The 21,213-nt window shown below is 40.1% G+C and overlaps 2 protein-coding genes across 3 annotated transcripts in view; both read right to left on the minus strand.

Annotated features, from left to right (window-relative positions):
- The window catches only part of slc23a2 (solute carrier family 23 member 2), a 53,390-nt gene extending 36,474 nt beyond the window's left edge, over window positions 1-16,916 (minus strand). For both annotated transcript variants that reach the window (XM_080434063.1, XM_080434062.1), the window contains exon 1: window positions 16,644-16,916. The gene's annotated coding sequence lies outside the window, so the exon portion shown is untranslated. The remainder of the gene's footprint in view (window positions 1-16,643) is intronic.
- A 3,391-nt stretch (window positions 16,917-20,307) lies between these two features.
- Window positions 20,308-21,213, minus strand: part of kcnip3b (Kv channel interacting protein 3b, calsenilin) — a 44,070-nt gene continuing 43,164 nt past the window's right edge. The window contains exon 7 of the mRNA XM_080432611.1: window positions 20,308-20,800. Within this exon, the coding sequence (XP_080288737.1) occupies window positions 20,753-20,800 (48 nt within the window). The 3' untranslated portion in view covers window positions 20,308-20,752. The remainder of the gene's footprint in view (window positions 20,801-21,213) is intronic.

Below are 21,213 nucleotides of genomic sequence, written 5' to 3' on the forward strand. Positions count from 1 at the left end.
TTATCAAAACGATGAATATTCGGATTATGCACTTATCTAGCAATTACCTCATAATTAAAATTTTTGGTTGTTTTAGGCATGTTCTAACTAACAATAGAGACAATAAAGATAAATAATTAATTAAAAAGCACACGTTATACAATTTTGCTCAGCTGCTGATTAGGATACACCTCATAAATACATAAGATAAATACAAATCAAAATATATAAAAGGCACATTTGGTATCTTTTCTCTTCTTCTGACTGCATGATTTGATAAAAAACAACAACAACAACATATTTGTCAGGCTAAACTAAAGGGTAACAATACTCTTTTAAATTCATGTTTCATTTAAAAAAAAATAACATTCAAGCCATATTTTTTGTTCTTGATCATATAATCCTGCATGCAGCAGGTATACATAGTTGCCTTGGCTTTCATGGTAATGCACAGTAGACTAGGTTCATTTCACATCCTGTATAGATACTGTAGTTTAATGGGTGTCTTTTTAATGCTCAGTGCTCGGATCCGGTGCACAGCCCGCCTCTACTGTATCTGGTCATCACGCACTCGTTTTCCACTTCCGTTTGGACTCTGTCCACGGCTAGCGAGCTAACAAGGCGATCTACTGCATAATGCAACGTGCCTGCTCTTCAAATGCTTCCGCATTGTGGACTAAAGGCGGTTACACACCGGCGAATATGCGAATATACGCAAAATTCGGACTTCCGAATAATTAAAAGACGCTTTTTCGCTCCATGTAAGCTTGCATTGACTTTATAAGGTTTTTAAAAAAAACGTATTATTCGCATGAAAAAAAATCGCCCCGGTGTGTAAGGACCTTTACTCCCATGCCAAGCAAAGTCCATCATACAGATACTGCAGGTAATCCTTTTCTTTACGACGTTGCGGGTGAAACGCTCTCGGTAATTTGTGCATAGGGCGCCGCCATTGCGGTCGTTAACTCGGCAGATGGTAAGGGAAGCGTAAAGGTTCACTCCTCCTTAGCTTAGCAACAGCTAACGCTGTAAATAACTGTGTTTAAATGGAAAAACAGCCGCGATTAGTTGCTAAAAGCATTTGTTGCCGATAAATATCGGTAACGTATTTAGTAATCGATGTTAATCGATTTAATTGATTAGTTGTTGCAGCCGTACTTCTCACTGAATGACCTCGATACAATCAGATGCTACCTTATTGAAATATATCTAAGGTTGAGGTTTTACGTTCTATGCTTCCATCCACTTGAGCACTCCTGATTGGTTATGGTTTTCCCGCTCAGCAACCTTCTCTCATGCCAGCAGTATGTCAGAGCTAGACAGACAAAATACAAATTAATTCTAATTCTTTATGAATGGGATCGTCTTGCATTTGCGCTTGTCTTCAAAATGACATAGAAAAGTCCTTGAAGTGTCGTATTACTGAATATAACAGTAATTGCTGAAGCACAGCCAGTGACATTATTATATCTGTAATTACAGTAACTAACACTGTTATTTCAAATATATATATTGCTAATCAACAAAAAATATATAGCCTACCTTTAAAAACGCCAGCTCCTGGGTAATTTGGAGTTAAAGTTATCACACTTTACACACTCCTACACATGAAGGCAGGTAATCAGTTGATCCATCCAGACAATTCAATTGCTCAACAAAAGTTGCACAACTAAATTGCAATAATAAGGCTGCACACTCAATTCAAATGAATTGATTTACTAACAAAAGATGAATTGCCAGAGAGAAGGCGATATTGCAGAACGTTGGAAACATTGCACACATATCTGTACTTAATAGTTGTCATGTCCTAGCGGTCTTTATCTTCACTTTTTTACTACAGTCATATGACATCAGACGTCCCTCTTGCCTTAAATGGCACAATAGCTATTGCTGAAATAACGGAAACCTCACTTCACGTGTCATTCCAAAGGCAAAATACCACTGCAAACCAAGCTGTACTGCCTTATAAAACCTTTGGTCTTTATGCAATCTGCAGGAGTTATCGTCTAACTCTCAGTACTAGATCCACATCATGAAAATATTTTACGTAGCTATTCATTTAACTTGTTAAATTCTTGTCCCTACTTCAGACATGGTGTACCTAGCTGACCTGATAGTGCATTAACCACATTCTGTAATGCAATATGTCTGGTTTAACTGAAATGAAAGACCTCAGTGCTTCCCTGTCTCTGCCCCTCAGTTTCTTGTATGTCTACTGTCCTACGTAACTAATGCAAAAATATAAGTAAAAAAAAACACTGAAACATTTAGTCCCAACTCAAAAGTGGCATAAAAACAGCAGCGAAATGAGGTAATACATTATTTCCTTTTTTATTATTAAAAAGCATATTAGGCCAAATAAATACTTGTACTCTTACACTGGGGAAAAAATCTGTCCTTTACTCCTTTTTCAGCTGTTACTTTAGGCCAATTATAATAATAATGCCAATTATTTAGCAAATAATAATCTAATATTCATCAATAATCATTATTTCATGATTACTGATCTTGATAATTGATTAGAAGGATTTTCGGTGGAAAATTATTTTATATTATGCATTTGTTATTCATTGTGGTTGTCGCTTATCTTCGGCAAATAGTGCCTAATGCATTCTGTGATTTTATTGAGCCTCTATGAGCCTGCCGGACCAGCTGGCCAGTCATGGTGGACAGTGTCCACCACGAAATTGGGAGGTCGGGGTTCGATCCCCCGGCCGGGTCGTACCAAAGACTATACAAATGGGAGACAATGCTTCCCTGCTTGGCACTCAGCATCAAGGGTTGGATTGGGGGTAGGTCCCTGCCTACATTCCTCTGTTTAAATGAGCATTAGGGTAGATGAAAGTAATCGTCTGTAAAAGGAAAGGGTTAAGCTCTAAAAATGCTTTTAATTCATGTTTCCACTTGCTACAGAGGCTGGGGGTTGTGGGTTCGAATCCACCGTGGTGGATCCGGCTTTGTCGAGCGTCTAATATACGAACACAATTGCCCCCGTGTACGTGGAAAGGAAGGGTGGTATTGGTCACTGCACGTATTCCTACGGGCTGGGGCAGAGAGTGTTGGGCGGGGGGGGGAATAATTAATTGTTGTTCAGAGTACTCTACTCTTTAGGATTTAGGATCAACCTCAGGTCTAAATGGGTTAATAAAAGGTGGCTGGTCTGGAGCCAACCCCTCCTGCTTTCTTTAATACTGTAAAGTCCCTCACCATGCTAGGCTACACTGTGAGAAAAGCTCAGTAAAAGAAACCGCAGCTAATTTAGATCAGGGGAACAAAGGAGGTACAGCCCAGCTAATGTAACTCCATCATTTTCTCACTGTAATACAGACACCCACACAGCATGCAGGTCACAGCATGCCGTCAGAAGCCTATGAATGGGCGCTGAAGGTTAGTAACATAAAACACTGTTTTGCTGTTGTTCTCAGAAATATATAGGCCTATATGGTGCCGTGTGTGTGTGTGTGTGTGTGTGCTCACGCACGTATGCTAGAGGGTGCTCTGGCAATACCACCACCACCACCACCCACTGACTTAGGCATTTTTCCCATCAGGCCTGCAGGCAGGCTAAAGGCCAGGCCACTGAGGCCAGTGTATGCATTGTTGCTTCAAGCTGATGATATTTGCCACCTTGAGCGAAGAAAGTCCCCCTCATCTAACTGCTCACAGTGGGATGGCTCCTTTCCAATGGATTTACAGTGGAATGACTTAATGTAGTGGTTTCACAGTTTCAAAATGAAAAGCCAAGGCTCATTTGAAATACTTAACCAGACATAATAAATATGAGAAAACAGCCTAAATATATTTTTCCACAAATCTGTTATTCTCAGTATACGACACAGTCAACAAGGTATACATTTTGCCATTAGGCTACATAAAAGGGGGGTCAGTGCAGAAAAGATTATTTGATTATGTTCCATTAAAATACTGGATGCACTAAAAATACTATACAAGCTAGCCAGTCTATTAAATTACTTAAACTTACTCTATCTCTTTCTTGTGGCTGGGAAGGGCTGTTTCACCCATATTACCCATGTCAAAACATTGAACAGCTTGCATCCATCCAGCTTGCATTGGATCTTGCTCCTTGGATAGCCATATTTTATAATTTGACAAGGAAAGCCACAAGTTGTTTATTAAAACACACTTGTCTTGTATTTTTCTACTCTTGTTCGCTAGTGATTGCCACTGAACTAAGACAGTGTGGAGAGAAGTTGGCAGGAGATTTCCCAAATGAGTTGTGCAGGTTTCATACAAATTTAAACTATATAACCATGCCAAACATATTATACAAAAGTAAATTAATTTAATGAAATTAGCCTACATTAATGTTAATAAAATTGTCATTTGTAACTTGGGATTTAATACCTCTCCACCAAAAATGGCATTTTTGCAATACTATAAGAACATAAATATGTACTGGACACTGCTATTTTGTTGTTGCAATGAGGAACTGGGATGTGGCGTGTTACAATTGTGAGTATCTTGATTGTTTGTATCCTCGTGGAAATTCTGTTGGTATACTACAAATTGCTGAATTTGCTCTATTTAAGTACAACATTAAGTTTGCGTGCATGCTGCATAGTATCTTTATGTAACTTTAGCATCTTAGTTTAATGTGCCGATTAAATAAACCGCCTGGGCCTTTTGATTGATTAACTTATTAATCAGCAACTGAGCTACAGTACTACAGAACATAGTTACATAATCCTTACATCATGTTTTGTCTATGCCTCTATTGTTGTAAATACCAGTGAAACAAGTTTAACAACTCTGAAAACATAGCCCTACGGAGACGATGAATATTTAGATAGCTGCTGATTCATGTGCAACACACCTACAGTACATACTGTGCACACCTTAACGAAAGGAGCTAAATCCATTGATTGACATCTGTTGACCTTAGGGTAAAAGTTACACAGGTTGCTCAGATATCATTATCATGCACTTGGTACTACTCCACCTTGTTTGGACATCCTGTTGCTGATGTTTGGGTTTGATTTGCAACTCTTCTTGAAGGTCTTCAAGGCGTGGATAAGCCAGGGGGGAATGCTTAAAGTGGCCCACTATTTTTCTCCCGGTTGGCTATTGCATCACTTACAGCTCCCTGTGACAAAAGCCCTTCATGCACTCATGCATGAGCTGTAGAGTGTGAGCAAAGCATCCTAGGCTTCCCACACCTAGCTGATCCATATAGCCTTTTTCATATTGGAGACATCGTCTCTTAAAAGGACATGGACCTTCTTCTTGTCGATCTTCCAGTCAAGCAGCATTTGCTTTATGCTGCCCATGATGGCATCAGCTGTGTGTGAACCTCTGATCTTGCATGCATGCAACACCGCTCTCCTCCTCAGGGTGAAGTCAGGGTCCACCCAGTGCGAAGTCAGACTCAGTAACGACATCGGACTTACGTCTGAACTCCAGATGTCAGTCGTGAAACTAATTGCATCTGCACTCTCCAGTCTCCACATATGCAGCCAGGAAACCTCGCACATCTTTATGAATCTGCGGGATGGCTGTATCAGTGATGTAACTGTGGCTGGGCTTTTCATGGCCAGGCTCTAGGTACTCTATTAAGCGTTTAAACCCGACATTATTCACCACCGACAGTCGCTGGTCATCTAGCACTATAAACCGGGCAATGACCTCCGTTATTGCTTTTGCCTTCTTGCTCTCCTCTTGGGAGTTTTTCACGCTTTGCAAGTGTCTCTGGCAACGTTAGTTGTTGGAGGGAGCCGGCATGTGGTTGTGTTTTCTTTTCTGTAGCTTTTAAATATTCCCCATGTAGGTCTTTGTGATATTTTTTTAAGATGATTTATTAGGTTGGTCGTGTTATACCGAACAGCGTCGTTGCCACCGTGTGGAACATCTTTTTGACACGATTTGCACAGGACTGTTGGGTCTTTTTTGTCTTTTAATACAAAATACTCCCACACGGCTGACATTGCTGCTTTCTGGTCGTACTGCTATTAGCTAGAGCCCGAGCCGTGCTACTAACAAACACTGTTGTGATCACGTGGATTCTGCATGCTGCTACATGCTGGAGCCAACGTGCTGGGAAGAAGTGCAGGATAGAAGTGCTGGAGCGGACTACTGGAATGGAGTGCTTTGATCGGAGCGTTTCATCAGTACTTTTCGCTGCAGTGCCATCTAATCCAATGAAAGATTTTGGCTGATATCGAGCCAATATCCGATCTGAAAATCATCCCTAATTCTATGTGCTCATGATTTCCCAGGTCATTCATAAACATGCGCGCAATGCACATGAATACAAATGCCGAAGCATAACGATCATCGTTTAATTACATGACAGGATATTTCACTTACACTACAGACTAGTGCTGGTTCCAAATTGCACATCAGGTGTCAATATTGTGTAGCAGTTGCGGCCATTTTATGGTGCCACAGATAGAAACCACATTCATTTTTCCCTTACAGATTCCCGAAAATATTTATATACATTATTTTAAGCCTAGAACCAAGCCATCCAGGCTCCTGGTGAATCATGACCATAACACATTTGATTCTGTGTCAAAACATATCCGAAAACCGCAAAGAAAGGGTACTTATTAAACATAGTAAATAATATAATGTAATAGTTTTTGACACAGAATCAAATGTTTTATGGTCATGATTTACCAGGAGCCTAGATGGCTTGGTTCCAGGCTTAAAATAATTTAAATAAATATTTTCGGAAATCTCTATGGGGAAAATGGATGGGTTTTCTATCTGTGGCATCACAAAATGGCCGCCACTGATATGCCCTATATATGATGGTTGGAAAGAATGAAGAAAGACATTCACACACTGACCAAGTTACACAAAATAAATGCCCTCGCCTCACACTCAAATGATTATCTTCAAAAGCACCATTTGCATGCTATGATGTGCAATTGTCATAAATACACATAGGCTAATAGCCTACACATGCTGTATACCACATATCTAAAGAAATAACAGCCTAAGAAGAGACATAAAACATATTTTCAAGATAAATTGCGACCGCTCTGATTCACTAGCTTAAGTTTGCATTTGTTCATTAGAGTTCTGTCTGGTAAGCAGAGAGACGGGAAAGAAATATGTTGCAGGTGAGTATGGCTCCAAGTTGGCCCTCACTCTTCAGTCCCCCAACACAAATGACACTGCAACATCCCTATAAACAGCCAATAAACCAATAGAACAACCCTGTCTCACATGTGCTTGTGTGCACAGTGTACTGCAAACGCCCTGCAAAATCCATAGAATGCTTATCAGTTATCCGACTCATAATAACCAGGTCAGATGTGACCAGGGTTTGTTTTTGTACAGCGCAAGTGGGTAGGACAAAGATGGCGCACGCACGTCGCACGCATCCCATTGGTCCTTCTGATAGGAATAGGCTGTGCATCTGTAAGTTAAGGTACTCCTTTCATTCATTACACACAGCCTCACAGGCTTGTACTACAGATCCACAGCGCGTGGATGGAAAAAATGTCCAATAATGTGGTGTTTTTTTATGCAACACGTTTGGGGTTGGCCATCATGAAAAGAGGAAGGTAGTGCTTCTGTCACAAACATGGATAACAGCATCTCTCTTCCCTTCTGGTGAATGCATAGGGGCTTTTGTAGATCAAAAACATCGGTGTCCGACTGTCCGTCTTTGGGTGTCCCACACCACCAAACTGTAATCTGCTCCCTGCAACACAACTACTCGAGGCCCTTTCACATAAAGTTCTCTCCACACCAACCAAAATAGGGTAGTGACAAAATGGATTCTTGTATAAAAATCTTTTACTGCAAAAGTGGTGAAATTGATGTATATTGTTACACAACCCCAAACAAAAAAAAAGTAAGCATGAAGCCTGGCCATATGGGGGTTGAGGCATATAAACTCATGTAGATTCACAATGAAAGCTTTGAGAGGGTTAAAACCTGGCGTGCTTGAAGTCAGGAAATCCTTCTCATCACATCATTCACAGAATGCAAATATCTTAATTGCAATAAGAGACATGTTATTATAAGTCAGATAACTGATGAGCATTCTATGGATTTTGCAGGGGCGTGTGCACTGTGCACACGCCCTAGGACTAATTGTGTAAAGGTACTCATGGAGTTATGTCACTAGTCCATGTCACTAATCCATGGCAGAGTCACTACAAAGTAAAGGACAGCATTCTACATAGATATTCAGATTTTACATTTCCGCCTATTGTAGGTGTTCAAATGACTGTTTCTCCTATTGCAATTAAGATATTTACATTCGGTTTCATTGTGAATCTACATGAGTTTATAAACCTCAACCCCCATACGTCGTATAACAATATACATCAATTTCACCACTTTTGCCGATTTTTATACAATAATCAATTTTTATGTATGGGAGACCTTGGAGCTGAGGAAAAACAATATTGTGTTTGGTCCTACCTCCGGCAGGAGTACCCCTAAGTTATGGGGCCATTGTCACTAGCATAAAATTATTTATTTTAAAATAATTTAACCAAAAAATTAACCAAATGAAAAATAACTGTCCTTTGTGTGTTCACATTAGGGGATGTGAAAGATGACTCAGCTATTTCTGATCAACCAGGTCTGTTGACACCCCTGACCATAACTTTTCACACTATACTGTAGAACCTAGAAATCAGAAATCGGACCAATTCATGCTTTAGAAATAGGAGGCAATGAACGATATAATCATTTTCATACCTCAATGTGATGCCTCTCTCCACCCAAGCAATTTAGCAGCCAACTAACATGCTACTCATTTATCAGTATACCGATGTTCCTTTTTCAGGCAAAAACATCTGTGTGCCTCCTGTTAACAATTAAAAGCTCTTTGATAGTCATTCCTATTTGTGACAGCACGCCTGAGTAAAAAGACAAATGTGATGTTGAGGTGTTATTGATAGTGCAATGCATGTTTCCATTATACCCGTTTGGGTGATATCCAAATCCAAATAAATAAATGTTTCATTTATGTTTAATTTCACAAGGCATATTTTAAAAGTTAATCGGGCCTTGAAACAAACTTAGATAACCTCCTGAGGTGGTCCGAGTTCATTTGGTGTGTTCATGTGCACAATAATGTTGAGTCATCGGTCTAAGTTCACCGAGTTTAACCTCAACCGCTGCCAGTCGGTTGAGGTCAAGTCAATTGACAGTCATGTACACTATATACCTGAAATTCAAGCTTTTGGCGAAACAAAATCTCCTCACCAAAAATAGCCAATCTACAAGCTCAAAACATGTTACGTTGTGAGCTTGTTGCAGCTATTGTGAGGTTGAGCTATTATTTTCAGCAAATGTTCCCCCCACAATAGGGATGCTAGGTTTCAAGAGGTTAAGATGAAATGTGAGAGAGAAGAGGACACAGAATCATCATTATAGTTTAGCAAATCAGTGCTAAACTCCTGGTCATGTAACACTCGTATAGTAGGTGATCTTGCCTGCTCTCCCTCTGAAAATGATATGCCGAATGTCCTAGCTACTTTCTCTTTTTTTCACCAATTCACATTGGTGAAAAAAAACACTAAAAAAGGCTAAAGACAAGCACATTCATGGTATCTTAAACTAATTTGCTGGAAACAAATTCTAAAATCAAATCATTTACCGCTCACCCACCCACGGCACGCGTACATGAAACACTGAGTGAACCAGCAGCCCAGTGTAATCTTAGTCACATGCCTCCTAAGACAAACAGGGCCATGAATCCATGTTTGTGACCCAGTTCACTTTGGTTCTGCCCTGGCACTGCCAGGCCCAAGAGCCCTCTGTGAGGTCATCGTCACTAGACATTGATAACCTCTATTCCAGAGTCCAGAAGCCTTTCAACAGGATACATTTAGTGTGTGCCCTTATTGATTGATTGATTGATTGATTGATTGATTGATTGAAATTTTTATTAGGCAAAAGAATGTAAAACAACACAGTTACATTTATAATGCTTTTGTCTAAAAGGTCCGGCCAAAAAAGTCCTTGCAGACTTGTTTCCGTTGGGGTCCTTGAATTAATTTCATAGACAAACACCTCACACACCTCAAGATGTTAAGGTAGAAACATTTAACATTCAGAAACATAGTGCAGATGAAATCTTGTTTGCACGGTCAGCATTTCCAATTTTGGTTACTTTAAAGATTTAGGGTTAGTAAACAACTGGCTAATGCTACTTGCATTAAGCAATTATACTTCTAAGCCAGTGGTTCTCAACCTTTTCAGGCCGTGACCCCCCAAAATAATTATATTTGAACTGGGGACCCCCCCACCCTGACAAGCACTTGGAATTGTAGGAGTTGAGGCAATACATTTAGTTTGACTCCGTTCCACAGATAAAGATTGTGAAAATAGCAGATCTACAAGCTCACAACGCCTCGTTGTGTGCTTGTAGATCGGCTATTTTCAAAAATGTTGCCTCTTTCTTATATTATTTGACAATTCGGCCAATGTTTGATCAGTATTTCTGATGCAGTAATGGTCTTTTTTCATTATTTTTTTTTGGTATAAAATGTTTAAATTGTCACTTCACGGTCATGTGGGGACCCCACAATAAAAATCATGTGGGGACCCCCCTGGGGGTTCCAACCCACATGTTGAGAAACACTGTTCTAAGTAATAATACACTAACAATGGCTATTTGTCCACATGGCACATTATGCAGTATTTCTTTTAAAGATCATCATCATTGTAGACATACCCAAAAATGGTGGCAGTGTGGACAAGAAGTGACCCAAAAACTTTAATACCATCCTCAGGTTTCTCAAATTGGAGAAGATTCTTCATGGCTTCACATGCACAACTAGAAAAGTGCGCTCCTCGGATCACAGATATCTGCCAGGACGTGTTGGCTACCCAGGGTCTGTGAACTTTGGAAGTCAGTAATAGCCAATCAAAATGGAATGTGAAAAATCAGAGTCAGAAAAGTGCAAAAAGTGTGTTAAAAAAACCAAAAAAAACACAAAAAACGGACGGGGGCAAAAACATAATCTCTGGTGGAGATAATATGTCACTCTATGCCAGAGAAATGCAAATGACATTTCTACTGAATGCCAGTTCACCAAGTGCACTTGAGCAAACCAAACCCAGTCCACCATCAGACTGTCCCAACCACGATTTAGGGTAAAATGGTATACATATACACAATGGTTATGTCTCCATTTGACAAATTTGGTAATGTGTGTTTAGGTTACATATTCTGCCACACAGGCAAGGGCACAGAGGCACAGCGCATGTGAGCACCGCACATGCACACCTCTAGCTAGCCTCATCACCAGGGACCAATAAATCTAAATGACTGAGATAGTCAGTGTTACAGTAGCATATGAAAACGCCTCCCTAAACACCCCCCCCCTCTTTTCTTTTCTCTTCTCTTTCTGAAAATAACAAAAATGATGGAGCTTGCACAAAAATGAATTTCACCCACTTCTTTACACCTGTAAACCTGTGAAGTGACAATAAAGTTGTTCTGATTCAGGCACACTTCCAACACAGACCTGGCAGCCAGTGGGGCAAACCGAGGACTTTCTGATATCCAGACAGCCTCTTTAGTCATTCAGCTATCTTCTGAGGATGAAAAGAAAGAAAAAGAAAGCTGTTCTGCGGCTACGGCTAGGTACGGAGCCTTTAGTAGTGGAAAACTCTACTCTGCTCGAAGTTGCAGGGTCCAACATTAATGGATGCACGAATGCCCGGAGTAGGTAAAAAAAACCTGCAGGCAAGTCAAACCTGTCTACACCTGCCCGGTCAGGCAAGTGCCAATTGAGTGTCATATTTTGTTTTCATCTGTCTGCCTGAGTAGCGGCTCTAGACAGCAACCAAAAGTGGCAGTTAAAACCTGATCGCACTTCTGTGAGTTCATCATGGTGATTAATAGGTCTCCATGCTGCATATTCATCATGAGTGTGCAAGTATGTTGATGAAACACACATATTAAATCAGGGGTTGACACTAACGGTTGCCCGACTAACGGTTGCCCGACCCGTGGCAAGTAAATAAAACGTTCAGGCAAGTGGAGTTTGCTTTCAGTTTGCCCGACGGGCAAGTGCATTCCGTCTTCATTAAATATTATTGGCTACCTTTTCACAACTAGCAGTTGCACACATTTTTTCAAAGTGACTGTCAACACTCAGTTATCGATTGGATTTAACATGAATTTGTTCAACAAGCGCAAACTTTACCTATCATTTTATAATGGAAGATTTGCTTTTTATGACCTTTGGGCAAGTAGAACATGACCTGTACTTGCCCGATGGGCAAGTGCCTCTGAGACCTTAGTGTCAACGCCTGTAAATAATCTTCTCCAAAGCGACTGACACAATGTCATGGCATGTCAAGAAATTAGTCATGTCATTCAAATCTCTGGTGAACACAAGACAAACATATTGATTCTCTAATAAGGTTTTTGAATTCAGTTGAATTCCCTTCGTTACATTCTGGTCAGGTTGTGCTAGGATAGCGTGCACACGGCAATAACCCACGGATCTACTTAAACTCTACAAAAAAAGAGTCGATGTGATCCGTTGTTTGCTTGTAGATCTGCTAGGTCTCAGATTATGTCATTTTGCAGGCAATGAATTTGGGATATATTGTGAAAGATATCTACGTGCTGCACTGCTGGCAACAGAACCCCCTAGGCAGGGCAATTAGAAATGTAAATGGGGCAAGTAGATTGGAGAAGTATTTGCCTGCAGGGCAAAAAAATCTTAACATCAGACCATGCTGACATTCTAGCGCTTTGATAGCTTCCTCTTTCTGCCATGTCCATCTCCTGACTTAAACCCATAGAAAATCTCTAGTGGGATTTGGAGAAGGCGGTTGCAAAACACAAACCCAAGAATGTGACTATATATACATATTATGACTATAGTCAAGTGAACTCATCTATAGTCAAAGTGAACTCATCTATCCATCTATACATACATATTATGACTATAGTCATAGTGAACTCATCTATAGTCATAGTGAACTCATCTATATATCTATCTATCTATAAATATATATTTCAGTAACAGTACAGTTAACAAAAAGGGTGAAAATCTAAATGGTAGCCTAACACCATAGTGGCCCTAACACCTCTAGTGTGTGTGTGTGTGTGTATATATATATATATATATATATATATATATATATATATATATATATATATATATATATATATATATATATATATATATATATAGGCCAATATATTGGATATCAGAATTTGTATACTCAAACTCATCGGCATTTGATTGGTGCCAAAAATATTGGTCAGGCCCTAGTGATTAACGCCTCCTAACGATGATACCGGCTACACCAGGCACACGGATACGCGAGTCCTACAGGCTTTAAAATAGGACTGGATCTAAAAGTGCGTGAGTGCGTATATGCACGTGCGAAAATGTTCTGGTGTAGATCGGCCGTAACCCATCTATGATGTGCTAGAGTCGAGGAGCACATTCAGCAACAGACTCATCATCCCAGTGCACAAAACAGAGGGTCTTGGACAGTCCTTTGTGCTTGTAGCATTAGGCTCCACAACCAAGCCTGACCCCATTATGTTCTGTTCTGTTCTTGGATTAGTGACTGCACTCCTGCTTGACTCTGGCACATTCACACATGGACTACCGGGATGCAGGCATAGAAACTATACAGAACCATGACAGATGCCTGTTAAAGATTGCTCATTGCTGTAAATGTTTCATTTCATTACTTACTCTACTTACTAATTACATTGACTGTTGATAGACTGTACATATTATCCAGATACACCACTGTTGGAAACCGAATGACACAGTACACTGTATCGGTCTCATATCCACTGTCGGTAGTCTGTACAGTGTCCATTCGTAGGTGATATTATGAATTTTCATGCATACAGTATATTCATTGGTGATAGATTGGAGCCAGTGTGAGATAACTCGACTACTGTTACAGAGGTTGAAATGTCCTTTGATATCGTGTACATTGTGTCACGACCACTTGGTTTGTAGATTGTAAAAATTAAGTTTATCCAAAATCTAGCATTTAATCCAAGTCTGTTCATTTGATCATTTACGACCAGCGTCAAGACAGTTTAATTAGAAATCGGATATCCTTCTGGAGTTAGAATTAGAGCCACTTTGATTAACACTATTGGAAAGCTGTACGATAAAATGACCCACATTTCTTTTAAAGTGAAATATCCCTTCATTTTATCAGACACGCCCCCTTCCTATACAAACCCATTGTAACTTCAATTTTTTGTTTAGATTCATCAAAAACACCCGTCCTTGGTTCTGGTGACTCATCCTGCCCTCCTAATACGTGAGGGGGCCGTGCTTTTTCGATTACATTTTTTTAATTTTTGTATTGTAATACATTTTTTTCATTTTCCCCCAAAAATATAAAAAATTAAAAAAAAGTTATTGAAAAAACACGGTCTCCTCACGTATTAGAAAGACAATATCAGTCACCAGAACCAAGGACGGGTGTTTCCGATGAATCTAACATGGTTAGAGTGGAGTATGAAGTTAGAATGGGTTTGTATAGAAGGGGCGTGTCTGATGAATATCAAATATCGTAAATACTGAATCAAGCAACTTAAAAACTGTCCGGGGGGCTCACAAAAGCCTGAGTAGACGATAGAATGACCCACTTTTCATTTTGGTCACTTTTACACATCCCTCATATTTTTCACTGGATTTGCACTCAATTTGCTGTTATTTGCACTGGTTTTACTGTGATTTGTTTACATGTGTTGTTAATAAACAGTTTATTAACAACATCCAATTGGTTCCATTTTTACACTCTGGGTTTACAGACCTGTAAAGGTCCATTTGTTTCGTAATCGTACCGATAGCTGGTGATCGGTACGATTTGCATTGGTGTACAGCAGGGGTCTTGGCCGTTTTTCAGGCCAAGGACCCCTTAGCTGAGAGAGAGATGAAGCAGGGATTTGGCGGCCCTCCTGCAGTATCTTTGAGGACCCCCTAGGGATCCCGTACCCCCTGTTGAAGACCCCTGCTGTTGTGATTTTGGTTGACCAACATATGGTCCCTAAGAGTCGCCATCTATAGGGGTGGTGGTGAGTGAAGGTTTCTGATGAGTCACAAGCGCGGAGAACCAGTTGACACCAGGCAGTATCACACGACAAGCTCTCAAGTTTAATACACACATAGAGAATATATACAGTATTGTACAGTGGACTGGACACATGACGTGACCAGAAGGTATGGAACAAGGACAAGAACAGAACGGATAGGAATAGAGCATACATCTTGTATCATTGTGCACAGACGTCAGTATCTCTGATAAAGTACTTGATGGTCATCGTATCACAGATATCGATATGCTTACGTAGATGTACATGTGTGTGCTGGGTTAAGCAGATGAAGTCATAAATCATGACACCTGGTGTTCAGGACAATTGGCCACTTGTCTTTGTTAAACAATAAGCAACTTTCTCCAAGTACTTGCATTACAATTGCAAAGGAGTGTCAATGGCTGTAGTCTGCTGTGGATTTGAGAGGGGGTACTATTGTGCTATGAAAATGGGCTGTGCAAGACTCTGGGAGGCTATATGGTGTGGTGCTGGACTGCTATATCGAAACTCAGCACTAGACCCGTAAGGTGCGCCACAAATGTCACTATTTGTTGCATAAATTTTTTTTTTTTTACCAAATTTGGTACAAATGATCCCAGGAGTCATATGACAATGTATGCCAAACAGGGTTTTGATATTCCATACCGTTTGCCTGTAATTGGTTCACAGAATTAGTGAGGCCCATTTCTTACCCAAAAAAAATCCCCACCATATATCATGAACATCAAACATGAATCAACCCCAAATTGGAATTGTATACTGAGGAGCACCTCCATCCTCCAAGCACTTTCGATTCTGCCCATGGGCGCACCAAAAATGCAAACAGTTGCACCATATGTCATATTAAAATCGCATTTCCCCTGTAGCTTCCTCTGGTCCTGGTGGCTGCAACCCACACTTCCACAGACCTGGCTAGGCAGGCAACCCAGCCTGGTACAGTTATGCGCTCCGCTGAACGCTCCTATCTAGTTCATCTTCATTTGTATCTCTAAGGCACCATACCCGTTCTGTGTTTCATCATGATTATTGCTGTTGCTGCAACACCTGAATTTCCCCTATCTATTTCCTCTATCTATTTATACATACAGCCATCCATCCATCCATCCATCCATCCATTCATTCATCTATCTATCCATCCATCTAGTGTCCCTCTACTCTGAAATATGAACACTTATGACAGACCTCGTTATGTGGAGCATTGTGCTGCGTTGGTTAGCTAAGCTGTCCAAGTCTTTATGAAATGATTAAGTACACGGAAATAAAGGTCTAGACCTTGAAACCGATGTCCTCCACATTCCCTAGTGTGTGTGTGTGTGTGTGTGTGTGTGTGTGTGTGTGTGTGTGTGAGGTTGTTTTCAACATCACGTGCTAAAACAGAAAAGAGACTATAGAATAGATAATCTTAACCCTCTCTGTTCTCCACAGAGCATCATCATCCAGGCGACATATGGCCCACTAATTCCTGTCCAGGAATGTACCTCTCTCTCATCTCTGTTCCTCTTTTTCACACGCTGTCTGATGTCTGATCCACCTACTGTGTGCCGCTGCTATACACACGCTGTTGCGTCTGTTTCATAACAGCCACATGACAATGGTTACATACGATGGAAAAATCACCAAAATACAGACTCACCTGTCTGAGGAAATGAGGGATCGACAGAATCCACGTCCCCCTCTCACACAGCTAACGTTGTTGTTGGTCGGTGTTGTCGGAGAGGAGATGGTGCTGATGATGGCGCTGGGGGCACCGATACGGTCTGAAAGAGGTCCGAGTTAAAAACGAAGCCGTGTAGAATGACCGATACCTTCACACCACGGCTTGTTTCGGCATACAGTACAGTGTATGGACGGTAAAATGCTGTGTGTCCATGGGAGAGATTTTGCCTTTCATACACTCAGCCACGGGGTTGACTAGCTCATCATCACGCATGCTCACACTGACCCTTGACGTCAGAGCTGTACCAGTGTTGCCGGATTGTGTGAGAGAAATAAGCAACCAGGTCTATGAAAACAAGCCCAAAAGAAGCGATATATAACCTCGGCTTTTTGAAAATAGCCAATCTACAAGCTCACAAAGCTTGTTATTTTCAACAACAAACATCTTGGAAAAAAGTGGAAAATGTAGAATATGTTTGAAACATTTAATTTTAACAACACAAATATTGTATGGGTCCCTGGCACAAATTATTTTCAGATGGGGGTTCTTGGATAATTAATTACATTTTAATTTGTGGTGGGTCTTTGACATGACAAGAAAATATTTTAGAACCACTGGTTTAAACAAAATTAGAAAGCAAGCCCAAAATAAGTGACTACACTTTAGAAACGAGCCCAAAAAAAAAACACAACTACGCAAAGCGACTTTACAGAAAAACAAGCCCAAAGTAGCTTACAATAAGCAGACCTGGCAACGCTGATCTGTACCTCGCGCCCCGCCTTCTGGGATGGAGTTTTAACCAATCGGGCTGCATGTAAACCCGTTACGTATCTCTCTGGAGCCAATGGTTCTTCACCCTACGACAGTGTCGCGCGCAGTACGTTCACTATTGTTGGTAGTGATACATTTTGTAACAGGACCTGAGGCTGTTCGGCGAACATGTTACAAAATCATCACCACCATCATGATTGTTCGCTTTACTTTCATAAACCACATCTGTCTTATTCACCTCTCTGCCTCTGTGGTCATTCAATTCTCCCTGAAATCCCAAATGTTTATTATTGAGTAAAACTGTCTTTAGTTTATGTGCTCGCAGCTGCTCGACGGTGCTTAAGGTCGTGAAAGGGGCGAACACTGCACTCTAACGGTTATTTGTTTGTACTACGATTATTTAATTGACCTACATTCAAAGTCACTTCTCCTTGTAGTAGCCTAGTAATAAAGGTTCAGCAGTTCAGGTAGACCACAGATTTGATCATGCGGCAAAAGCCTGAAGTAGTAGGCTATTCAACTTCCCAAAATTTGAACTGATAGCCTAGAAAATCACACACCCCATTCCTGTAGTTTTTTATTTTATTTTTATGTATGTATGTCTGTGTGTATATGTATGTATGTATGTATGTATGTATGTATGTATGTATGTATGTATGTAACTATGTACGTATGTACGTAATCTACGTATGTACGTATGGATGGATGGATGGATGGATGGATGGATGGATGGATGGATTGATTGATTGATTGATTGATTTTTAAGCCAGCTTATGATGTACATTTTAAATGTAGGCTATCCACATGATAAAACATACAAACACAATTGTGTTTTTATCTTTTAGCTTGTGAATACTTTAAATGGGATATCACATATTTCAGTTTTGTAAACTGTCATGTGAATGTGAAATAAACAATTAATCAAAGCAAACTACATAATGCTTGCAAATATAAATATAAAAAGAAGACATGTATTTTGAGGATTCAAATACCAAAGACACACACCCGCACGTGCATGCAAAGTACAGTTGTGCCTTGAAACGACCCACACCCTTTTCAGAAAAATGTTGAAAAACGTATTGTTATGACATATGTTATGAAACCTTGTTATGACATAGCCAACTTAAAGGAGTACTTCACCCAAAAAATGTCTATTTTCTATCAATTACACACCCCAGCCTTGAATTCATGGAGATCCTTTAGTTTTTGACGTATTCCTGAGCCAATAATTTGATAACCAGGTGTATTTCCGGTAGGAGACTCAAAGAGACTCCGTCTCCTATCGAATACATTAGCATCTTTCAGCTGGTAATCAAATTATTGGCTTAGGAATGAAACAAAAACCAAAAAAAATCTCAATGAATTCAATGCTTCATGGGGTGTGTAATTGATAGAAAATAAGTAATTTTTTGGGTGAACTACTCCTTTAACACTGATTATGCAGTAAAGATGGGGCTGCAGGTCAGGGTGACGTCCTTTACTTGCACTTGATAAGAGACTGGGATATTGCCTGATTTGTAGGGTACCTTATGCATATTTCATACCATTTTGTTATTTGACATTTAACTTTTTCGTATGATTATCATTTTACCTGCAATTTGCGGAAGCTTATACAGAATATAATTTCACCCACACTTTGTGCTGTGACAATTGAAGTTGACGCTGGTGGAGAGTTGGGTTGAACAACACACAGCCACAGGCTACATCCTATACTGGCACATCTGCTTTTAAGGTACAATGTCACACGCACAACACCATGCATATAGACAGAGTGCTGGAGTCCTATTTGCACAAGGCTCTTTCACCAGGTTGTTAAGCAACTGTTAAGCACTTCTTTTTTAAATCATTGTTGCATACAGACACTGAACAAATCCACTCCGAATTAGGTTAAATTGAATATTGTGACTGACATAGACAAGCCGAGGGTGAAATCTCCCACCCTTTTCCCCTACATTAGTCAGATATGTTGCCCCGCCATCTTCGTCTGCATATTCAAGAATACCATGTAAAGTGACTCATTAGTCTGGAATTAAGAGGAGAAGTCACAGCTGTAGAGATTATCTTTAATCATCCCACATCACAAAGATCCTACTGTACTGTACATTATACCATGGCACTGACAGTCAGCATGCTCTTTGAAACTGGAGACCAAGATGATGGCTTTATTCAGCCTATCAACACACTTTTCTAACACTCCTTTTATTCCTTCACTATCAAGCACAGAAACTCCAGTGTTCCAAACAGAAATCTTGCTTTTAAGACTTAGGGAAATAAAAAAAAGCAAAGAGTAATAGCTGTAGAATCCATTTACGTAAATTCAGTGAAGAGAACATGAAGATCACAGTTACATTTTAATTGATTAACATATAGAGCGCAGTAACAGATACAATTGTATCTGTTCCTACACCATAACCCTTGTGCTGCACAGATGTGAGCATTACAACTCTGGATATGAAGTCGTATTATCTATACATATATACACATACACACTGGCTTCCATCAGTGGTGTATTACGCCTGATTTATATGGACTGTGTGTGGGTTTCGCGCACCAAAAATAGTAAATGCAGATGGGCTATTTTCGGTTAGCGAAACCCGCACGCAACCAAGTATAAATCAGGCCTTAGATGCTATCTTACAATGCCTTGGTTTTAGGCGCATATAATACATAGAGATCAAATCTTAGTGCAAGCTAATTCCACATCACATATTTGCTGACAAACATGCTTCAGTTCATTTTCTTTTATTTTATTTTTTTTGTTGTTGCTGTGGTTTTGGTGATGATCAGCATCAACTTAGTTCAGTGCATTCAGTGCAACTATACAGTATGTGTCTGTGTGTTTGTTGTGAAGTCAGAGGGATCATTGTCAGTGTGTGTGTGTGTGTGTGTGTGTGTGTGTGTGTGTGTGTGTGTGTGTGTGTGTGTGTGTGTGTGTGTGTGGGGGGGGGGGTGAAACAGAAGTGTGTATTAAAGTAAGATGCATGTATTATGTGTTTTATAAGATCGTCCTTAGGGCAGTGGATATTGAGTCTCTCCTCTCCTCACACTCCTGTTCTGTTTGTCCAAGAAGTCTCCTGCAGTCCCCCATTAGTATCCAATAGCAGTGGCAAGACAGGTGAAGGTGAAGGAGTTCTGTACGAAAACCTGTGTAGTTTCCAGCATACAGTATATTCCTGGATCAATTAGTATTGTTCAGTTAAGAGACTATATGTGTGTGGCTGCTTGGGTCTCTGTATCTTCTGTATGCGTTGGAATGTGTGTAACAAAGACAGATAGGGATTAAAAAACAATTGTACTGAGTATTCTGCCTGGGTCTAGATAACATTCTCAAAGAGCTGCATGGAGTTCATGATGTTCTCGTCCTGAAAAAAAAAGAGCGAGGTCAACAGTTTAGAACCCTGGACAAATTAAGTGCAAATTGTTCATGTTTTGTCTGAGTTTACCACAGTATGTAACTTTTATTAGTGAAGCCACTGTGAAAAGTGACTGTGAAACTATTGTAATGAGGTCTTTGTATTAGAATTAGTAACATATGTGAATTAATTATAGGCAGAAATTGAATGGAAATTTTAAATCCAAAAAGTATACATGTATTTATCTGACACAATCAAAGTAAGGAGATCAATCACCCAAAATGTAATTTATGAGTCCAAAATATCTTATCTTATCATAAAAGTAGGCACAAAACCCCTGGCACCTGGCACAAAACCCCTGACCACGTCAATAAACTACACCCCCCCCCCCAATTCCAGCCTCATGCCTCTGTACCTGAAAA

Source organism: Gymnoscopelus braueri (genome assembly GCF_963280865.1).
Source record: "Gymnoscopelus braueri genome assembly, chromosome: 7".
NCBI lineage: Eukaryota > Metazoa > Chordata > Actinopteri > Myctophiformes > Myctophidae > Gymnoscopelus > Gymnoscopelus braueri.